Genomic DNA, 17,782 nt, shown 5'->3' with positions numbered 1-17,782 from the left:
TAAGTTGTTTTCTTGCTGTGTCTTCTTAGCTGAGTCACCCACATCCTATACGTCAAGCACACATGGTGGTCTGCTGTTTTATTATCACATTTTTACACAGGGCCCACTCACTGGGTGTAGAGGCTGGCTGCAAAGACGATGTCGCGCCGTAGCAGGGTAGCTGCTGTCTCCATCTTGGCACCCAGCACAGGCTCTCCTACCAGGCGGGCTGCCCCCCGAAGCGAGCGGCACATCTCAGCCAGGCGCTGGATGCAGCGGACCACCAGGCCTTCGGGGGTTCCCGAGAGCCCTGCCAACTCAGAGAAGGGCTGTGGAGAGAGCAGGGTGAGGACTGACATGCCCTGCCTGGGCAGCCTCTCCCCAGACAGCTGTCTGTAAAAACCCCAAACCCTAGGTACTCACCATGCCCCGGGCCCACTCGTACACAACCTCAACCAGCCCAAAATTCAGCTCCCCAACAAATTCCTCCACTGTCTGGTTCAGGCCACAGGCCACCTGGACCTCACCAATGCGCTTGGCCACAGCCTGGACACGTTCTACTCCCTGCAGAAGGGGAAGAAGTTAATGCCTGCCTTCCTGCTCTAAGACAGGGGAGGCCCAGATCAAGGAAGAGGCCATTCTCACCCTTGAGGCACTTACAGGGCTGGAAGGGGTCACCTGGGGAATACCTGGGGGAGGGGGTTGGGAACGCAACAGCCCAGGCAGGGAGAGAGGGGTGGTGTCCTCTACCTGCTTGAGGGTGCTCGGGAGCTGATCCCCAGGGTCCCCAGGGCTCTGGCAGACCAGCCCGGAGAGCAGGGCTGCGATCTCCTCAGGCCGCAGGGCGCTCAGTGCGTTGTCAAACATGAGCTCAGTAAGGAGCAGCTCATGGCTGCTCATGGCACAAGCCACCCGCCCTGCCAGCTTCACGGTACCCGCCTCATCCACATAACCCAGGGTTCGGAGCACCTGCCAGAGAATGGGTAGGTGTTGGGGAGCCTGCTGTCTTCCACCCTAGCCCCCAGCCCCCACTCCTGCTCCTCCCACCTCCACTCGCTGGTGGTACTCGGGGAGCAGCAGCAGCGACTGATCCGACAGTAGGAATCGCAGCCGCTCCATCTCCTTCTGTATCCGCATTCGCTCCCGCAGCTTCAGGTACTGCACAGAGCCACCCATCGGCCTCCTTGTGCCTCAGCAGGGGTGCACTGAGGACAAGGGCTGAGCTGGGGGCAGCAATCTACAGAGACCAGAGAGGAAAAGCCCTTCCTCCCAGCTTGGGAGCTGGCATCCAGGGCCCTACCTGGGCAGGAAAACGGGGGCTGTACACACACTGAGCCCCCCGGATCAGCTCCTCTAGCTTCCGAGCCCGGAGCCCACCCTCCACGACTGACACATCCTTGAGCTGCAGGTCGTTGACAGGATCGAGGGTGGGGGGTCCTGCTGGGTAGGCCTGGGCCAGGCGCAGCAGTTCCTGGACAGCAGTGGTCACAGCTGCGAGGGGAGGATCCTTCCTGAAGAGGCAGCAGGTCTTGATCTCTCGAATAAGAGGCTTCTCTCCCATAGAAGTACCCCCTCAGGGTGCGGGAGACCCTTTCAGACAGCCCCCCACTTCATGGTCTCCCTCAGCCTGGGGGAGACCCCCCACCCGCTACCCCATACTACATGCCCCTCCCAGCATCTCTGACTTGAATTTCGGCTGCTGCCTCTTGCTGAAGTCCTCCAAGATCTTCTCTCCATTCACCCGGAGCACCTTGGTGGTGATGGCAGCCACGTCTCCTGGCTGGAGCTTGGTCACAGTGTGGTCACAGGGCCCTGCGAAAAGGGGAGAGCAGGTCAAAGCTTGCCACAGACCCAGGCATCCTGCTTACACCACCGTCAAAAGCCGGGCATCGGCCTCACTCTCACCTTCAGGCAGGAACAGCTTGAATCCCACGAGGTCATCTGGGTGGGGGACATCTGGAGTGGCTGGCCCCCCATCCTGTGGGTCCTGAGACGCGGGCTTATCACACAAGACCAGGGTTGTGAATACTCTGCTGATGGAGTTTGAGGAGACCTGGGGGAGTCAGGGAGGCCAGGAAAGGGGATATGAGGAGTAGACATTAAAGGCAGAGACCAGACCTCACCCTCGGGCAGGGATCAGGAAGACCTTGCAGAGCTCAAGTCACAATCATAGCAGACATCTCGAGGGGAGGGGAAGGTGGTGAGCATGAAGTGCTGGTGATGGGAAGGGGTGAAAGGAGGGCAAGAGAGAAAAGAGGGAGCCCCATGGTGACTGCAACCTGCCCCTAGCCAAGTGGGGAGATGGTGAGAGGGCTTGCTCTCTCCCACCCTCTGGGGTCCAAACTCCCTCACCTGCAGGATCACACCCAGAGTGCTGTGATGCTCCTGATTCTTCACCACCACCACTCTTCCCACTGAGAGAGATTTCAGCCCATTCACAGACTCTACGATGCGTCTCTGAAGAACAGGGATATAGGAGGAGGTATCATGGGGACAGACACCCAGGCTAATTTCAGGAGCACCCAGAGTGACACGTGCTCTTCCTCCCTTCCCCCATCATCTCCCCAACATTCACACTTTTTTAAAATTTGAGACAGAATCTTGCTCCATTGCCCAGGCTAGAGTGCCATGGCATCCATCAGCCCAGCTCACAGCAACCTCACACTCCTGGGCTCAACCAATCCTCCTACCTCAGCCTCCCGAGTAGCTGGGACTACAGGCACATGCCACCACACCCAGCTAGGTTTTCTATTTTTAGTAGAGATGCCGTCTCACTCTTCCTCAGGCTGGTCTTGAACTCCTGACCTCAAGCCATCCTCCCACCTTGGCCTCCCAGAGCACTAGGATTACAGGCGTGAGCCACCACGCCCAGCCCCAACATTCACACTTGCTCACCTGGATCATGTGCCGGGTCTCTGTCAATTCCTCCCCCCAGCTGTAATACTCAGGCAGGTCGGCCAGTTGGCCAGTCACGTCAGGCTCCTCCAAGGCCCCCAGCCTCTTGGTCAGTTCAGCCAGAGCTTGTTCATGGGCCTGAGCGGAGGTGGGGGAAAAGGTGTGAAAGGGAGTCTCCAGGCCCGTATGCCACACGCCCCACCTTCACCACACTGGCCTCCAGATGCCCACCTCTTCCCAGCCTGGCTTCATCCAATCTCCTGCTCTTATATAGTGGTCACCCCAACATCCTCACCTTGCTGTCCTTGCGGGATGGAAACTCAGAGAAGCTCCTCTTCATCATGTCCTCCACCCTGAGAGCATCCACCCGTAGCAGGTTGAGGATCATAGTGTATGTGAGGCGGAACTGGGACTGCAGCTGGGACGGCTTCCCCTGGAGCCAGGTCAGAGAAGCCCGTGAGACTGGGGTGGGCCCTCCAGGCAGTCATCTGGTCAACTGGGTCTACCCTCATCAGATCTAGTCCTGGCTCTAGCTCTGTAACCATGGGGCTTTCGACAAACCACTTGCTCACCTCCTCTGTAACATAAGGGAGCAAACCAAGATAAATAGACTCTCCAAGGCCCCATCTAGTACTGTATTCACAGGGGAAAAAATTAGAGGCGATGGACTCCAATCTCATGCTTAGATTTGCTCACTCCTCCCTTGGTTTCTCCCAAGCAATATTAAAAAGTCAGAGGAGAGAGAAAGAGGGCTGGAAGAGAGAACCCAGCAGGTCCCGGAGCTGGAGCCCTGCCTGGCGGGCCTCACGCTGTCCGCTCACCATCATCATGCGGTGCAGGTCTGCCATCTCAGGCACGCGGCCCTTGCAGAGCAGGATGACGGTGCCTGTGGGGTCCAGGCCCCTGCGCCCCGCCCGGCCTGCCATCTGCACATACTCCCCGGGGAGCAGGTCCCGGAAGGTAGAGCCATCGTGCTTGCGCATGGAGTCAAACACCACGGTACGGGCGGGCATGTTTACACCCATGGCGAAGGTCTCCGTGGCAAACAAGACCTGGGACAGAGCGGGAGAGAGGGGATCAGCAAAGGGACTAGACACATACACCCCTGGCCTTGGCCAAACCCACCTTACTTTGTAGCCAGCGCTAGGTAGGCACAAGGCACAGTCCCAGGCTGTTGCTTGTGGGATCTCATTTAACTCTCCAGGCAAATCTATAGGGTAGGTACGATCATTTTCTTCATTTGACTTAGCTATCTAGTTCTTTCCTTTTATCCCCATATCCCACTCCCATCTTAATTTAATGTATTTATCATTTATTGTATTTAGTAAGCACCTTTTTTTGTGACTGTGTTCTTGCAAAACGTGTCTTGCTTTGTGTGCCTATAGTCTATAACTCACATAAAAGACAGTCATGTGTCTGATTGTTTTCTTTTTCTCCACATGGTGTCACAACATCCATCCAGTGGTTATATCTAACCCATTGCTTCCAAATACCACAGAATACTCCGTGGGGTGCTTCTCCCACATTTACCTACCCTCTCTCCCAGGGAAGGGCACCCTGGTACCACCCTGCCACCATGGACAAGATTATATTAAACAGGCCGGGCTCGGTGGCTCACGCCTGTAATCCTAGCACTCTGGGAGGCCGAGGAGGGTGGATCGTTTGAGCTCAAGAGTTCGAGACCAGCCTGAGCAAGAGCGAGACCCCATCTCTACTAAAAATAGAAAGAAATTATCTGGGCCGGGCGCGGTGGCTCACGCCTGTAATCCTAGCACTCTGGGAGGCCGAGGTGGGCGGATCGTTTGAGCTCAGGAGTTCGAGACCTGCCTGACCAAGAGCGAGACCCCATCTCTACTAAAAATAGAAAGAAATTATATGGACAGCTAAAAATATATATAGAAAAAATTAGCCGTGCATGGTGGCACATGCCTGTAGTCCCAGCTACTCAGGAGGCTGAGGCAGAAGGATTGCTTGAGCCCAGGAGTTTGAGGTTGCTGTGAGCTAGGCTGACGCCACGGCACTCACTCTAGCCCGGGCAACAGAGTGAGACTCTGTCTCAAAAAAAAAAAAAAAAAAAGAAAGAAATTATCTGGACAGCTAAAAATAATATAGAGAAAAAATTAGCCGGGCATGGTGGTGCATGCCTGTAGTCCCAGCTACTCAGGAGGCTGAGGCAGAAGGATTGCTTGAGCCCAGGAGTTTGAGGTTGCTGTGAGCTAGGCTGACGCCATGGCACTCTAGCCCGGGCAACAGAGTGAGACTTTGTCTCAAAAAATAAAAAAAATAAAAATAAAAAAGATTATATCGAACAAAGAAGAGCATAGTGTTCCCTCATGGACCAGGGTTAGAATTTCTTTGTGGTATATACCCAGGAATGGAATTTAAGGTCAAAGAGTATGTCATACTTGCTCTGCCAGGTGCGCTCCAAACTGACTACACCTGCACAAGGATCCCTAGAATCCTATAGTCCCCGGTGTCCCTGGAAACACCTTGGCAGTAGCCAGCTTCCTAAATGTTACCAGTCTAAAGCTGTAAGGTTGTATGTCATGAGTAGTTTGCATTTCTCTGATTATTGATGACTTTTCATATGCTCACTAGCTTTTTAGGTTTCTCTTCTGAGAACTACCTGTTCTTAACTTATGCATCCCCATTTTAAGCTGGGAAACCTAAAGTTCAGGAAGGTTAAGTAATTTGTCCAAGGTCATACCACAAATACATGGTGATGCTGGGATTCAAACCCAGGTAGTCTGGATCCAGAGCCCAGGTTCTTAACCACTGCACTGACCTGCCTAAACTTCTGCCCCTCTGCCCCCTGGGCAGCCCCTAAAGGGGCAACAAGTACCCTGGGGAGTCCCTCTCCCACCACTATGTGTACCTTGACCAGGCCGCGGCTGAAGAGCATCTCCACGATCTCCTTGAGGATGGGCAGGATGCCACTGTGGTGCACACCCAGGCCTCGGTGCAGGAGCTCTGACATGTGCAGGACCTTTAAGGGAAGGCCCACGGTCAGGGATGGGGTCTTGGCACACCCTATCCCCCCAGCCTCCCAGGTCCGTGCACGTACACACACACACACACACACACACACACACGGGCGCACCTGGGGCAGCTGGCGGTCAGAGCCACGGAGGCGAGCAAGGCAGCGCTGCAGGAAGAGGTGAATCTCACTCTTCTCTGAACTTGTGGTGAGGTCAAGGGAAGTGAGGCCCGAGGCCTGCTCATCACAGCGGCCCCGGGAGAAGGTGAACACCACCACAGGCAGCTGGGCACGCGTGCGGAGAGAAGCCAGGAGGGACAGGTACACTCCACGGTCCTGGGGACGGAGGGGGAAGGGACAGAGGTTGAGTGCCTGAACCAATGGGAGGTGAAGCAGTGTCAAGTGGGGCAGTGCTCAAAGCTCAAGTTCAAAACTCCAGGGGACAAGGGAAGAAAAGACGGGGGAGAAACAGGTGTTGGCAGGTCCCAGCTCTCACCTGTGCAGGCCCCCCCTGGTGCGTGGGCTGCTTGGCCCCAAAGGTCTGGGCATGTTTGCTCATCCTCTCCTTCTTGGCCTCCGCAGCTGCGTAGTACCTGGCACACGGGGAGGGGTGGCCGTCACACCCAGCTGGGGGCCCAGCCTAGACCCCCTCCCCCATCTCCAGGCTTACCCTTTTGTGTGGAAGGCTCCTCGGGAGTCCAGCAACAGGAAGAGCTCCCCCTGGGTCTTGGGGCTGTTCCCTGTGAAGAGATAGTGCTCCAGGGGGACGGGGCGGGCAACGGTGCTGATCACGTAGATCTGGCGACGCTTCAGTCGCCTGAAGGGAAGAGAGGGCAGCAGGCCAGGGGTGGGAGTGTGGAAAGGAACCCACGTGCCCACCTCGTTCCCCACCCCCTCTGACCGCACTCAGTTTTTTCTGAGACCCAGACTGGAAGGCTGTCCCCCACCATCCCATGTCGATATCCTGCAGCTGCCCAGATGGGACGTGTCCCCAGTCCCAACCCTTTTCCCCGCTACCCCCAAGGCCTGACCACTGTCCTTGCTGTGGCAGCCTCACCCCCGTCCCAACCAAGGAACACCACAGGCCCTCCACCCAGCACCCCAGGACACACGTCTCACCCAATCCAGTCAGCAAACTCGAGGGCGTTGGGGACGGTGGCACTCAGCAGGATGATGGAGACGTGGTCAGGCAGCATGATGAGCACCTCCTCCCACACGACCCCACGCTGGGCACGAAGAGGGAAGAGAGGTCACCAAGAGTACAGAGGGTGCTTCCCTTCTGCCCCTAGAGAAGGGACACAGGGTTCCACGTGGGGGCAAAGAAGGCAGTAAGGTCCTCGTGGTGTGTGGAATAGCGGAGCTGCTCAACTGGTCCCACAGGAGACCCCTAGGGGACCCCCTACCCCTTACCTCAGCATCGTTGATGTAGTGAACCTCATCAAAGATGACCCACTCCAGGTCCCGGATGACATCTGAGCCGCTGTACAGCATGGAGCTGGGGAGAAGAGGCCGAGGGCTGACTCCCCCGCGCCTCCTCTCTCCACCTCTCCTCCGCCAGCACGCTCCGGAACAGCTTCATCCTCCCAACCGAAAGTCCATCTGTCCCGAGTGCCCGTCTCTCACCGAAGGATCTCTGTGGTCATGATGAGGCAGGAGGCCTCCGGGTGCAGCTGCACGTCCCCAGTGAGCAGCCCCACGTCCCCGAACGTGTTCCGGAAGTCCCGGAACTTCTGGTTGCTGAGGGCCTTGATGGGCGAAGTGTAGATGGTGCTGGGGAGAGGGACTCGTGGTCAGCGCCTCCACTCGCACACGGAGCGCTTGCAGAAGGACGCCCCAGAAGCACGGGTGCTCCCCTTCTCCACCCAAACTGCCCTCACATTCTCTTTCACGACGCGGCCCTGGGAAAATTCTGTCCCCCACCCCTTCCTGAACTGACCCAGGTCATTCTTCTAAGCTCTGTCCCACCATGCCTCTCATTTCTCTCAAGGCTCCTTCTCAGTCTCTCCCCTGAACCTCTCACCTAAAGGGTGAGGTGGCAAGGCGGGGGAGAGAGCAGACGCCGGAAGGATGTAGAGAAAACAGGGCGCTGGTGAAGGGGAGGCTGGGGAGGGAACTTGTACCGAGTCATGTGTTTCTGGGCCAGGGCAATGGCATATTCAGCCACGACTGTCTTCCCCGCAGATGTGTGAGCTGCGACAAAGACAGAATCATGCCGCTCCAAGTGCAGGATGGCCTGTTTCTGAAACACATCTGGCTCAAACGCCCACTGTCAGAGAGAGAAATACATGGGGGCTGAAAAAAGGAGGGGGCCTTCCTGCCTCCTGCTCGTAGGGCACGCGGGCCAGAGCGGAGGAGAGCAGAGCGAGGCGAGGCTGGTGCTGAGGACCAAGACTGGCCTGGGAGGCGCACGGCCTGTGGCAGAGAGAAGGCAGGGGCGGGCTGCAGGCTGCGCCAGGGTCTGAGCCAGCAAGAGTGCTGGAGCGAGTGAGGACTAGCCCCAGTACCTGGAAGGCTGGCTGGGGAATGAGGCGGTAGAAATCATCCACAGGGGAGGTGACATCCACGGGAATGGCCCACTGCTCCTGAGGTGGAGGTTTTGGGGGCTCTGGGGTGGATACAGCTGTGGAGGCTTCCTGGAAAAGCCAGGGGTAGGAGTGACAAAGATACAGCCAGAGAGTTCTCAATTACCATTCCTCCCGAAGATGTCCCTTCTTCCCCTCAGGCCCAAGACAGCCAACCCACCCTCCCTTGTGGCAAGGTCTCTCCTCTCTTGCCTCCACCGTCAGAACCACTGACCTTCAACACTAAGTCCTCCAAGCTGCTTGCTCGGGCCAGGGGAACACGGCAGGGAGAGGCTGAAACAGTGTCCCCTCTGGGACCTGCTGGCTGTCCCACTGCCTCACTCTCATCCTCATCACCTCCACTCAAATCTAGAGGCTCCAGCAGACGGCTGAGGCTGAGCAACCCGGGAGCTGGAGTGGGGTGATCTGAGGAGCAAGGCAAAATGGGCGACCTCGTCACCTCCTTCTCTGCTCCATCCATAAAAGGGTTCTATTTCTCCTACGCTTCCATCACAAGACTAAAACTAACCTTTTGGTGCAAAGTCCACGCCCTTCTTGAAACCAGGTGGAACAGTAAGAAGATCTGGAGGACAGGGAGAGAGAGAACCAGGGCCACTGCACACTGGAGTGCCAGCTGTAAGTCGCATAAACCTAAAGGATACCATTCACAGCACAGACACTGTAGACGGGGATGTTTGCTGTGACACTTTCCCAGCAGATGACAGTAAAGGATGTTACGGAAAAGACACCTTTTTCTAATTTGCTCAAAGGCACGCAAGTGCTCAGACTCAGAGCCCCACCTCACCTTTCTCAAAGTCTATCTCCTCCTCAGCCTCCTCCCGAGTGCTCAGATCGGTTATGGTGGGTTCGTCCATCCCACCTGGGGAAAGGGTGGACAGACAGGCATTCATGGGACGAGGGTAACACAAGATGAGTGGGAAACCCTTCCCTGGAGACTAAGCGCTCCCTCTCCTACCGTCCCATCTCCACAAGAGTCACCTGGCCAGAAGGGGTACTGTGTTGGATTTCCCCACAGGGACTGGGAGACCGGCCCTGGAGGCCGGCGAAGAGACAAGGAAGTCGTGGCAGAGAGGTTTGTGTTCTCCAGCAAGACCTGAGGCAACAGATCACAGCCCCAGTGAGACTGAGCTTGCCTCTAACCCCCTTACCTTCTCCCAACTCTGCTTCCCATGGCCTCTGACCTCTTACCTCCTTGTAGCCCAGTATCTGGCCTGTGGTTGGGTGTCTTTGGGCCTGTAGGTCAGATGGGACAGGGGCCCCCAGGGCAGCCAGGAGAGACCAGGGATCTGTCTTCCTCTGCCATTTTCTGGAGAGAAAAGAAGTAAATTTGGGGTCTTTTTTCTCCCCCTGTCCCAACTCCTTCAATAACCCCTCTCCCTAGTCCAGGCCCCTAAAGCCAGACTCCTCACCGGGCTGAGTGCTCCACACCATGCAGAGGCAGCCAGGCTGGGGACGACAGAAACAACTGCTCTGCTTCTTGCTGCAGATCTGGGGCACAGGGAGGGAGGCCATGGGGAAGCTAAAATAAGGGCAAGAGGAGAGGTATTAGGTAAGTAAAAATGGTAAAATATAGACAAAAGAGGTGATGGGATTTGTGTTTATTTGGTTTTTTCAGAGATAGGGTTTCCTCTGTCACCCAGGCTGCAGTGCAGTGGCATGATCATAGCTCACTGCAGCCTCAGACACTTGGGCTCAAGCAATCCTCCTACCTCAGCCTCCCAGATAGCTAGGACTACATGCAAGTGCCACCACAACCGGCTAATTTCTTTTTCTTTTCTTTTTTTTTTTTTTTTTTGTTGAGACTGGGTCTTGTTATGTTGCCCAGGCTGGTCTCAAACTCCTGGCCTCAGGAGATCCTCCCCATCTCAGGCCTCCTGAAGTGCTGGGATCATAGGCCTGAGCCACCATGCTCTGCCAGGATTTGTGTTTAGATCAAAAATGGCAGATGTCCCAAACAAACTAGAACAATCAGGCTGAAGTAACATTTTCCAAAGATCCTGGAAAGTTGCACTTTTAAAAAGCTCCCCTGCTAATCATGAAGCACGCTGAAATTTGAGAATCACTGATTTCAGAAAAAGAGGTCTCAGACCTACGGAGAAAGAGTCAGGGCTCAAAGCCTAGCATCTCAATCACCAAGTGCCCTGGTGCTTGCAGACAGAAGGGAGCTCCAAGTTGAAAAGACACACTTGAAAAAGCAGCTCTCAGAGCTAAGGTATCCCCTGCTCTGTCCTCACATGAGCTCGGACTCACTGCAGGTCTGCCGGGCTGGAATCTGTCCAGCACCAGTCAGGCTTGGATGACAGGTATCCAGGCACGGGAAGCAAGTTCATGCTAGATGATCCTACTGTGAGGAGGGTGGAGGAGGTTTAGACTAAATGCGGGTCAAATATTAGGGTTAAAAGTCACTCACTGTGCTCTCTGGAGCCCCAGGCACGTTCAGGAGCTCCCAGCGCCCTGTGCATCCCAGCTCCACGGCCCGAAGGGGCAGGTCCAGGGGATCTGGGGGAGGTAGCACTACGGGGAGACGACAGAGGTCAGGGGTCAGGGGTCAAGGGTCATTCCCTGTCTACTACTGCGTTCCACCCCCCTTCCCCTCACCGAGTCGCTCAGTCTCCATCATCCTGGAAGCACCGCAGCTGCCTAGCAGCCCGGAAGTGCAGCGAGTAGCAGCGGCGAATAAGCCCCGCCCCGGAACGGGCGGAAGTGGAGGAGACTTCCGGCATAGTACCCGCCGCGAGGGTGGACTGGCGCGGCGGAGGGGCTAATGTGGCCCGGTGGAAGGTCGGGCGGAAGTGCGCCTTGGGCCGCCTTGGTTACCGCGTTCCCCGCCTCCTGTACGTCATCGCTCTGAGACCGCTATCGGCGGCCAGCGCGGGCGCCGCCCGAGACCGTGGGGGTCTGGTTGCCGCCCCCCTCAGGTAAGGCCTTCTTCTCCTCACCCTTCGCCCCTTTTTCCGAGTCTCTTCTCTCTTCTTCCCCATTGCGTTGCTCTGAGAACGCTGCGCGGATTCTACTGCCTCCTCTGCTGTCCGAACCCAGCGGTTGGCCATACTAACCCTAGCGGGGGTAAGGGGGTCGGGTGCCATCGTCTTGGCGACGGAGGGGGTGTTTTTCCCTCCCTGGGCCACGTGGTACCCCGAGGCGCTGGTGTCTGTGATCCCTGGAGACCAGAGGGAATGCTGGTTGATCCCGACGAGTGGGAGCTTTGGATGGCAACCTGGTTTAGGCAAGGGCTAGGGAAAGGCCAAAAGCAGGAGTAGGCAGGCCTGGAGGGGTGGGGTTGGGTGCAGTGTGGACAGCGTGTGAACCCTGGGTGGTGACAGTGGAGAAAGATGTCTTGGGCCCTGCCCCTGAACCAGGAGCCACCATGTTGGTGATACCCCCCGGACTGAGCGAGGAGGAGGAGGCTCTGCAGAAGAAATTCAACAAACTCAAGAAAAAGGTGAGGGAGTGTGTGTGGACATGGTGCAACCTTTCACAGACTCTGCACTCTGAGAACACCTGGGGTGAGTGTGAGGGGATGGGGGATTCTTCTGGCACATACCTGGAGACGTATCACCTCATAGTGTAGCTTCAGGGGACGGGCTTTCCCAGGTCTTGGTGTGGGCCTTCTCTCTTTTCTTTGTAGTCTGCCATGGAGTTGTCTCTTTTTCCTGTGACTTTTAATACCACCTAAGAGCTGGTGACCCCCAAGTTTGGTTTTTCCAGTTCCATCCAGTGTCTTACTGATAAACTTCAGATACCCAAAATTGAAGCTGTCACCTTCCTAAATATTCTTGATCTTCCACATAGGACTGACTACACTCAATTCTCCCATGTGTTGGAACTCAAAATCTCATCTCCCGCTTCTCCACTATTGGTATAGCCAAATATTTGCCAAGTCTTCTTGTTTCTTCTTTTAAGTAACTTATCCTGTTTATTCTTTGCTGTGTATTCCCCAGAGCAGGGCTTTACTGACACTCACCTAGGCTGTTATAATGGTCTGTCATCAGGTTCCTCAGTTTTTTTTTGAACCGACTTCTTCATTCCTGCTAAAATAATCTATTGAAAACACTAAACTCTGCTTCCTGTCTTTCTCAAAACCCACAGTGGTTTCTTATTGTCAGTATAACAAAGCCCCAAAACCTTAGCTTGGCATCCCTGTCTAGTCAAATAGAACTATTCACTACTGCCAAAACATGCATTCCCAAGACCTTCTTATCTCTGCATCTTTGCCACCCTGTTTTCTTTGTCTAAAATACCTCTCTTCCCTCTGTGTTGTGCAGATTCTACCCAGGGCCTAATTTAGTAGCCATTAAGCATCAGAAACTCTTACTTGTTTTCAGGTGTGAGTAATCTGCACCTCTTATAATCATTCTTGGCAATTCACACTACTGATTTTATTTCTCAGACTGTAAGCTTCTTGAGGATAGGAGCCACGCTTAGACTTCTGAATATCCCTGTTACAAAATCATGACTAGATCTCATTAAATATGCAGGATATGGATGAATGAAGTCCCCAAGAAAGGCACAGAGGCTTATACTTAACTTACAGTTTATATCCTGGAGCTCCAGTCTGTGATCGAAATATTTGTCTTCAGCTTGAAAAATGTGAGACTCTAGGCCAGGCACAGTGGCTCATGCCTGTAATCCCAGCACTCGGGGAGGCCGAGGCGGGAGGATCACTTGAGCTCAGGAGTTTGAGACCAGCCTGAGCAAGACCGAGACCCTGTCTCTACAAAAAATAGAAAAAATTAGTTGGGCATGGTAGCATGTGCCTGTAGTCCCAGCTACTCAGGAGGCCGAGGCTGGAGGATCACCTGAGCCCAGGAGTTGAGGTGCTGTGAGCTAGGCTGATGCCACAGCACTCTAGCCCGGGTGACAGAATGAGACTCTGTCTCAAAAAAAAAAAAAAAAAAAAGAGTGAGACTCTGGAAATCTCTGGATTCCATGCTTTGGCTAGATTAGGTATTGTTGGCATTGTACATGATCTCTGGGACCAGATGTGAAAGGCAAAGCTGCCTCAATGCACCACTCTGGGGACACCGAGAAAGATGTCTCTGGAGTGATGCACCCATGGGGCTGGTCCTCACTGACCCCTCTCTTCTCACCCTCATTCCCAGAAAAAGGCATTGCTGGCTCTGAAGAAGCAAAGTAGCAGCAGCACAGCCAGCCAAGGTGGTGTCAAACGCTGTGAGTGACAGGGAAAACGGGGATGGACTGGAAGTGGGCTGCTTGGGGCTGACCTAGCCAACATAATGCCTCTTCCCCCGCCTCTCAAGCACTGTCAGAGCAGCCTGTGGTGGACACAGCCACTGCGACAGAGCAGGCAAAGCAGCTGGTGAAGTCAGGAGCCATCAGTGCCATCAAGGCTGAGACCAAGAACTCAGGCTTCAAACGTTCTCGAACCCTAGAGGGGAAGTTAAAGGTGAGCACAAGCAGAAGGATTGTTCAGGGGACCCCTGACTTGAGAGGGCATCCCCCCAGGTTGGAATAGACCTGGGTTTAGGGGGAAAGAAATGCAAATTGCTGTAACCATTCTGAGTTTCGGTTTTCTTATCTGTAAAATGAAAAAACTGGCTGACTCCTAAATTCTTCTCCATTGTGCACATTCTGTAAATTAGATTCTAGTTCTTGGAATGCTTTGCTCTAAGGGATTGAATGGGCTGAAACTCATCAGATTCAGGAGAGATTTATGTAAACTAAATACGTATGTGTCAGGTCACTTACAAAAAGTACCATATAGTCAAATATGATAAGTACATAGAATTAAAAGAAAAAATAGAGAAAGCTAAGAAGAGTGTGAGGGAAGAGAAACGTTTCCTGTTCCCATGCTGAGTTAGGTCCCTGCCACCTCTCCAGGACCCCGAGAAGGGACCAGTCCCCACTTTCCAGCCGTTCCAAAGGAGCATATCTGCTGATGATGACCTACAGGAGGTAATGGTTCCTAACTCTCTGTCCGTGAGGGGCTGGGGATTGAGGAAGATGAGAGACCCACATATTTTGGACCACATGTCAACAAGTAGGAATGATCTTAACTGTTCTTGGTTTCTTTTTCAGTCGTCCAGACGTCCCCAGAGGAAATCTCTGTATGAGAGGTTAGAGGGTTAGCAGTAGGACTGGGCCCACTTGGCGGCGGGGTTGATTGCCTAAGTCCTTGGGAGGTGTGGCATTGGAGTGGAAGGAGCTGGGCTGACAAGGGCATGTTGAGTCTTCATGGGGTCTGGGAGGAGGAGGTGTAAGCCTCCTTTGATCCTCACTGTCTGCTTCTCCCCAGCTTTGTGTCTTCCAGCGATCGGCTTCGAGAACTAGGACCAGATGGAGAAGAGGCAGAGGGCACGGGGGCAGGTGATGGCCCCCCTCGAACCTTTGACTGGGGCTACGAAGAACGTGGTGGTGCCCGCTCCTCAACCTCCCCTCCCCGAAGCCGCAGCCGGGACCGCAGCCATGAGAGGAACCGGGACAGGGACCGAGATCGGGAGCGGGATCGAGACCGGGACCGAGATCGAGAACGGGACAGGGATCGGGATCGAGACCGGGAGCGGGACAGGGATCGAGACCGAGAGCGGGATCGAGACCGAGAGGGCCCTTTCCGCAGTGAGTGAACATGGCTGGAGGGGAAGATGACCTCAGCTAGGGTTTAGATGGGTCCTACTAAATGGAATGTGAGATGGGCTGTGTCTTGTCACTGTGATTCTTGATCCCACAGGGTCGGACTCATTCCCTGAACGCCGGGCCCCACGGAAGGGGAACACTCTCTATGTGTACGGGGAAGACATGACACCCACCCTCCTCCGTGGGGCCTTCTCTCCATTTGGAAACATCATTGACCTCTCCATGGACCCACCCAGAAAGTAAGGATGACAACGAGGCAGGATGAGAAGTCCTGGGAGATCCCTGGGATGTGGGACCTGGGGGCGGAGGCTGCCCTGCCTGCAGCAACGTGTGAGCACTGAGTTTGGTTGGGTCCAGAAGAGTCCATAGGTCCTCCACTGACCCTGTTTTCTCTTACCCCAGCTGTGCCTTCGTCACCTATGAAAAGATGGAGTCAGCAGATCAGGCTGTTGCTGAGGTTGGGACTTCCCAGATCTGTTTTTCCCATCCCTCCTGCCATCCTCATGTTTGCTCCTTAAAATACTGGGAGCCAGGAGGAAATTGGTTCCTCTTGACAGAGAAAGTCTCTCCCTATTCACACAGAAAAACTTCCATTCTCAGATCCCTATTCAGTCTACTCCCAGGATAGCAACCCCTGGGACAACTTCTTAGGTTTTCTGTAATGTTTTCCTCCCCCATTCTCTGCCTCTTCCCCTCTTCTGCTCCAGCTCAACGGGACCCAGGTGGAGTCTGTGCAGCTCAAAGTCAACATAGCCCGCAAACAGCCCATGCTGGACGCCGCTACTGGCAAATCTGTCTGGGGCTCCCTCGGTAAGAATTGGATTCTTTCCCACTCTCTCTTCCACAACCCACCCCTTCTTTTTGTTCTCCAACACATGCCTGGATTCCCTGGAGGGGATAGAAGTCAGAGTTTGTGTGGAGGCTATGGAAATGGGAGGCAGAGTTAGAGGTAAAGGAAGAAGGAGAGAAAAGGATTGAAAACAACTCCCAAAGCAATGACTAGAACAGGTAAGAAAGTGGGAGCTGACGTAAGTTTGGTGAGGAAGATGAGCATCTCATGAGGCTTGCTGATTTTGAGAGGGTGTAGAGTGGATTTCATATTTAAAATTAGGGATCTGAAACTCAGGTGTGAGGTGAGGAATGAAAACATAGGTTAGACCGGGCGTGGTGGCTCACGCCTATAATCCTAGCACTCTGGGAGGCTGAGGCGGGAGGATCGTTTGAGCTCAGGAGTTCAAGACCAGCCTGAGCAAGAGCGAGACCTCGTCCCTACTAAAAATAGAAAGAAATTAGCCAAACTAAAAATAGAAAAAAATTAGCCTGCCGTGGTGGCGCGTGCCTATAGTCCCAGCTACCCGGGAGGCTGAGGCAGGAGGATAGCTTGAGCCCAGGAGTTTGAGGTTGCTGTGAGCTAGGCTGATGCCAGGGCACTCTAGCCCGGGGGGCAGAGTGAGACTCTGTCTCAAAAAAAAAAAAAAATAGGTTAAAAAGTCATCTATGTCACCGGGTGGCCTACAAAGCAGTATCATCAGGGGAGACTGATTTTGGAGAAAAGAATGACCCGGGACTGGGCTTGAGGAGTATTAGGGACTATGTTAGGAAGCAGGACTATACTCCTCATGCCCCACATGTCCCCAGCTCTCCTGACATGTCAGGCTGACGTTGAGGATGCAGCAAAGGAGGCAGGAGGGGACAGAGGGCTGGGAGCAGCACCAGAGGGGCCAGGGCCACTGAAGCCAAAGGACACATGCTTTGAGAAGGAGGAAGTGGTCAGCAGTGTCGAGGTACAGAGATCACAGAGAGGGGGACTGGCGTGGGTGGGATTCTTTCTAGCCCCAGGGTGGTGGGGATGAAATCCTGGGATGGGGTGAAGAAAGGGAAGTGTCCAGTGGCGGAAGGGAAGAGGAAGAGGAAGAAACAGCTAGAGACTCAAGGGACAGTGCTGAGGGTCAAAGCTACGCCCTGCATGAGCTCTGCGGGGCAGTAGCATTTCCTAGTGTGAATAACCCATTTTACCTGAAAATAGATGTTTCCTGGGAAAAGAGTAAGCAGAAAGAAGGGCCCTGCAGACAAAAAGAAGTGAGCAAGAGTGGCCCTGCAGACAAAGGGAGGGAACCAGAATTGACCAGCATATCAACAAAGGGCCACAGAGAGTTTCTGATTTTTAATTTGTGACATACTGAAAGTAGCATGTTAATGTTATTCACATGTCTCAGCAATCACATTTGGGGTTTTTGTAAGAGCAAAACATTCATCACAATGTCCACATGTGTCACAATAACAGCTTCCACTCTCCTTGGCAATGGTTTGGTGGCCACTGTTCAAGGGGGCTAACTGGAGAAAGGCCATTCTGGCCACGAGGGGGCAGCGGCCAGGAGTGAGGTAGTCAGGCTCTGGGCCTCGGGTCTGATCAGTGATCTCCTTTAGGTCTTACCTGTCTCTCTCCTCCTTCCCTAGCTGTCCAGAACAGCCCTAAGGGTTGCCACCGGGACAAGAGGACCCAGATTGTCTACAGTGATGACATCTACAAGGAAAACCTTGTGGATGGCTTCTAGGGAATGGAGCTGGATTCCTTGTGCCTCACATGCCCCCAATGCTGGTCTCAGTAAAACACTGAGGTGGAAGCTCACACATTTCCCTCAGCCTCTGGTTTTTCAGCACTTGGGATTGGGGTTAAGCCTTTAAAAACGGCTGTCAGATTTGATCTCAGTTGTAACAACATGGGCAGTGCACATTCCCCACTCCCTTGACCCAA

At 54.3% G+C, this 17,782-nt stretch overlaps 2 protein-coding genes across 4 annotated transcripts; one reads left to right on the top strand and one right to left on the bottom strand.

The window, feature by feature from the left end:
• Positions 1 to 50: 50 nt before the first annotated feature.
• Positions 51 to 11,074, bottom strand: SKIC2 (SKI2 subunit of superkiller complex). Of its 2 annotated transcripts, XM_069488464.1 has the most exons (28): positions 11,032 to 11,074; positions 10,844 to 10,947; positions 9,843 to 9,952; positions 9,622 to 9,739; positions 9,412 to 9,526; positions 9,218 to 9,292; positions 8,942 to 8,995; positions 8,648 to 8,838; positions 8,356 to 8,484; positions 7,972 to 8,117; positions 7,475 to 7,621; positions 7,262 to 7,346; positions 6,971 to 7,077; positions 6,522 to 6,668; positions 6,348 to 6,444; positions 5,975 to 6,187; positions 5,750 to 5,860; positions 3,696 to 3,926; positions 3,170 to 3,307; positions 2,875 to 3,012; positions 2,332 to 2,436; positions 1,885 to 2,032; positions 1,665 to 1,791; positions 1,280 to 1,490; positions 1,027 to 1,137; positions 730 to 948; positions 403 to 543; positions 51 to 308 (listed from the first exon to the last, which is right to left on the bottom strand). In XM_069488464.1, exons 1-28 carry the CDS (start codon positions 11,051 to 11,053, stop codon positions 108 to 110), a joined length of 3,741 nt encoding a protein of 1,246 aa, XP_069344565.1. In that variant the 5' UTR covers positions 11,054 to 11,074; the 3' UTR covers positions 51 to 107. The 2 variants fall into 2 exon arrangements, with proteins under 2 accessions (XP_069344565.1, XP_069344566.1); XM_069488465.1 differs by lacking the exons at positions 9,412 to 9,526; positions 9,622 to 9,739; positions 9,843 to 9,952; positions 10,844 to 10,947; positions 11,032 to 11,074 and having other exon boundaries at positions 8,942 to 9,063; positions 9,218 to 9,278.
• A 109-nt stretch (positions 11,075 to 11,183) lies between these two features.
• NELFE (negative elongation factor complex member E) lies at positions 11,184 to 17,736 on the top strand. Of its 2 annotated transcripts, none has more exons than XM_069487511.1 (11): positions 11,184 to 11,351; positions 11,793 to 11,875; positions 13,536 to 13,605; positions 13,695 to 13,840; positions 14,275 to 14,349; positions 14,473 to 14,510; positions 14,690 to 15,009; positions 15,122 to 15,266; positions 15,430 to 15,484; positions 15,735 to 15,837; positions 16,666 to 16,920. In XM_069487511.1, the coding sequence occupies exons 2-11, from the start codon at positions 11,801 to 11,803 to the stop codon at positions 16,878 to 16,880; spliced, it is 1,242 nt and encodes a 413-aa protein (XP_069343612.1). In that variant the 5' UTR covers positions 11,184 to 11,351; positions 11,793 to 11,800; the 3' UTR covers positions 16,881 to 16,920. The 2 variants fall into 2 exon arrangements, with proteins under 2 accessions (XP_069343612.1, XP_069343613.1); XM_069487512.1 differs by lacking the exon at positions 16,666 to 16,920 and adding an exon at positions 17,485 to 17,736 and having other exon boundaries at positions 11,190 to 11,351.
• The last annotated feature ends 46 nt before the right edge of the window (positions 17,737 to 17,782 follow it).

The sequence above is a fragment of the Eulemur rufifrons genome, chromosome 15, assembly GCF_041146395.1.
Source record: "Eulemur rufifrons isolate Redbay chromosome 15, OSU_ERuf_1, whole genome shotgun sequence".
In the NCBI taxonomy this organism is placed as follows: Eukaryota; Metazoa; Chordata; class Mammalia; order Primates; family Lemuridae; genus Eulemur; species Eulemur rufifrons.
This window is presented reverse-complemented; position numbering and strand designations above follow the sequence as displayed.

What these genes read in the sequence shown, in the direction of transcription:
- SKIC2 (XM_069488464.1), bottom strand. Translation starts at nt 11,053, where the DNA reads ATGATGGAGACTGAGCGACTCG. An exon ending in TGGAGGACTTAGTGTTGAAG is followed by an intron (nt 8,485 to 8,647) that starts GTCAGTGGTTCT and finishes TGGCTTTTCCAG; the next exon opens with GAAGCCTCCACAGCTGTATC. An exon ending in GAGTTTGCTGACTGGATTGG is followed by an intron (nt 6,669 to 6,970) that starts GTGAGACGTGTG and finishes TCTTCCCTTCAG; the next exon opens with GCGACTGAAGCGTCGCCAGA.
- NELFE (XM_069487511.1), top strand. Translation starts at nt 11,801, where the DNA reads ATGTTGGTGATACCCCCCGGACTGAGCGAGGAGGAGGAGGCTCTGCAG. An exon ending in CCAAGGTGGTGTCAAACGCT is followed by an intron (nt 13,606 to 13,694) that starts GTGAGTGACAGG and finishes CCGCCTCTCAAG; the next exon opens with CACTGTCAGAGCAGCCTGTG. An exon ending in TCCATGGACCCACCCAGAAA is followed by an intron (nt 15,267 to 15,429) that starts GTAAGGATGACA and finishes CTCTTACCCCAG; the next exon opens with CTGTGCCTTCGTCACCTATG.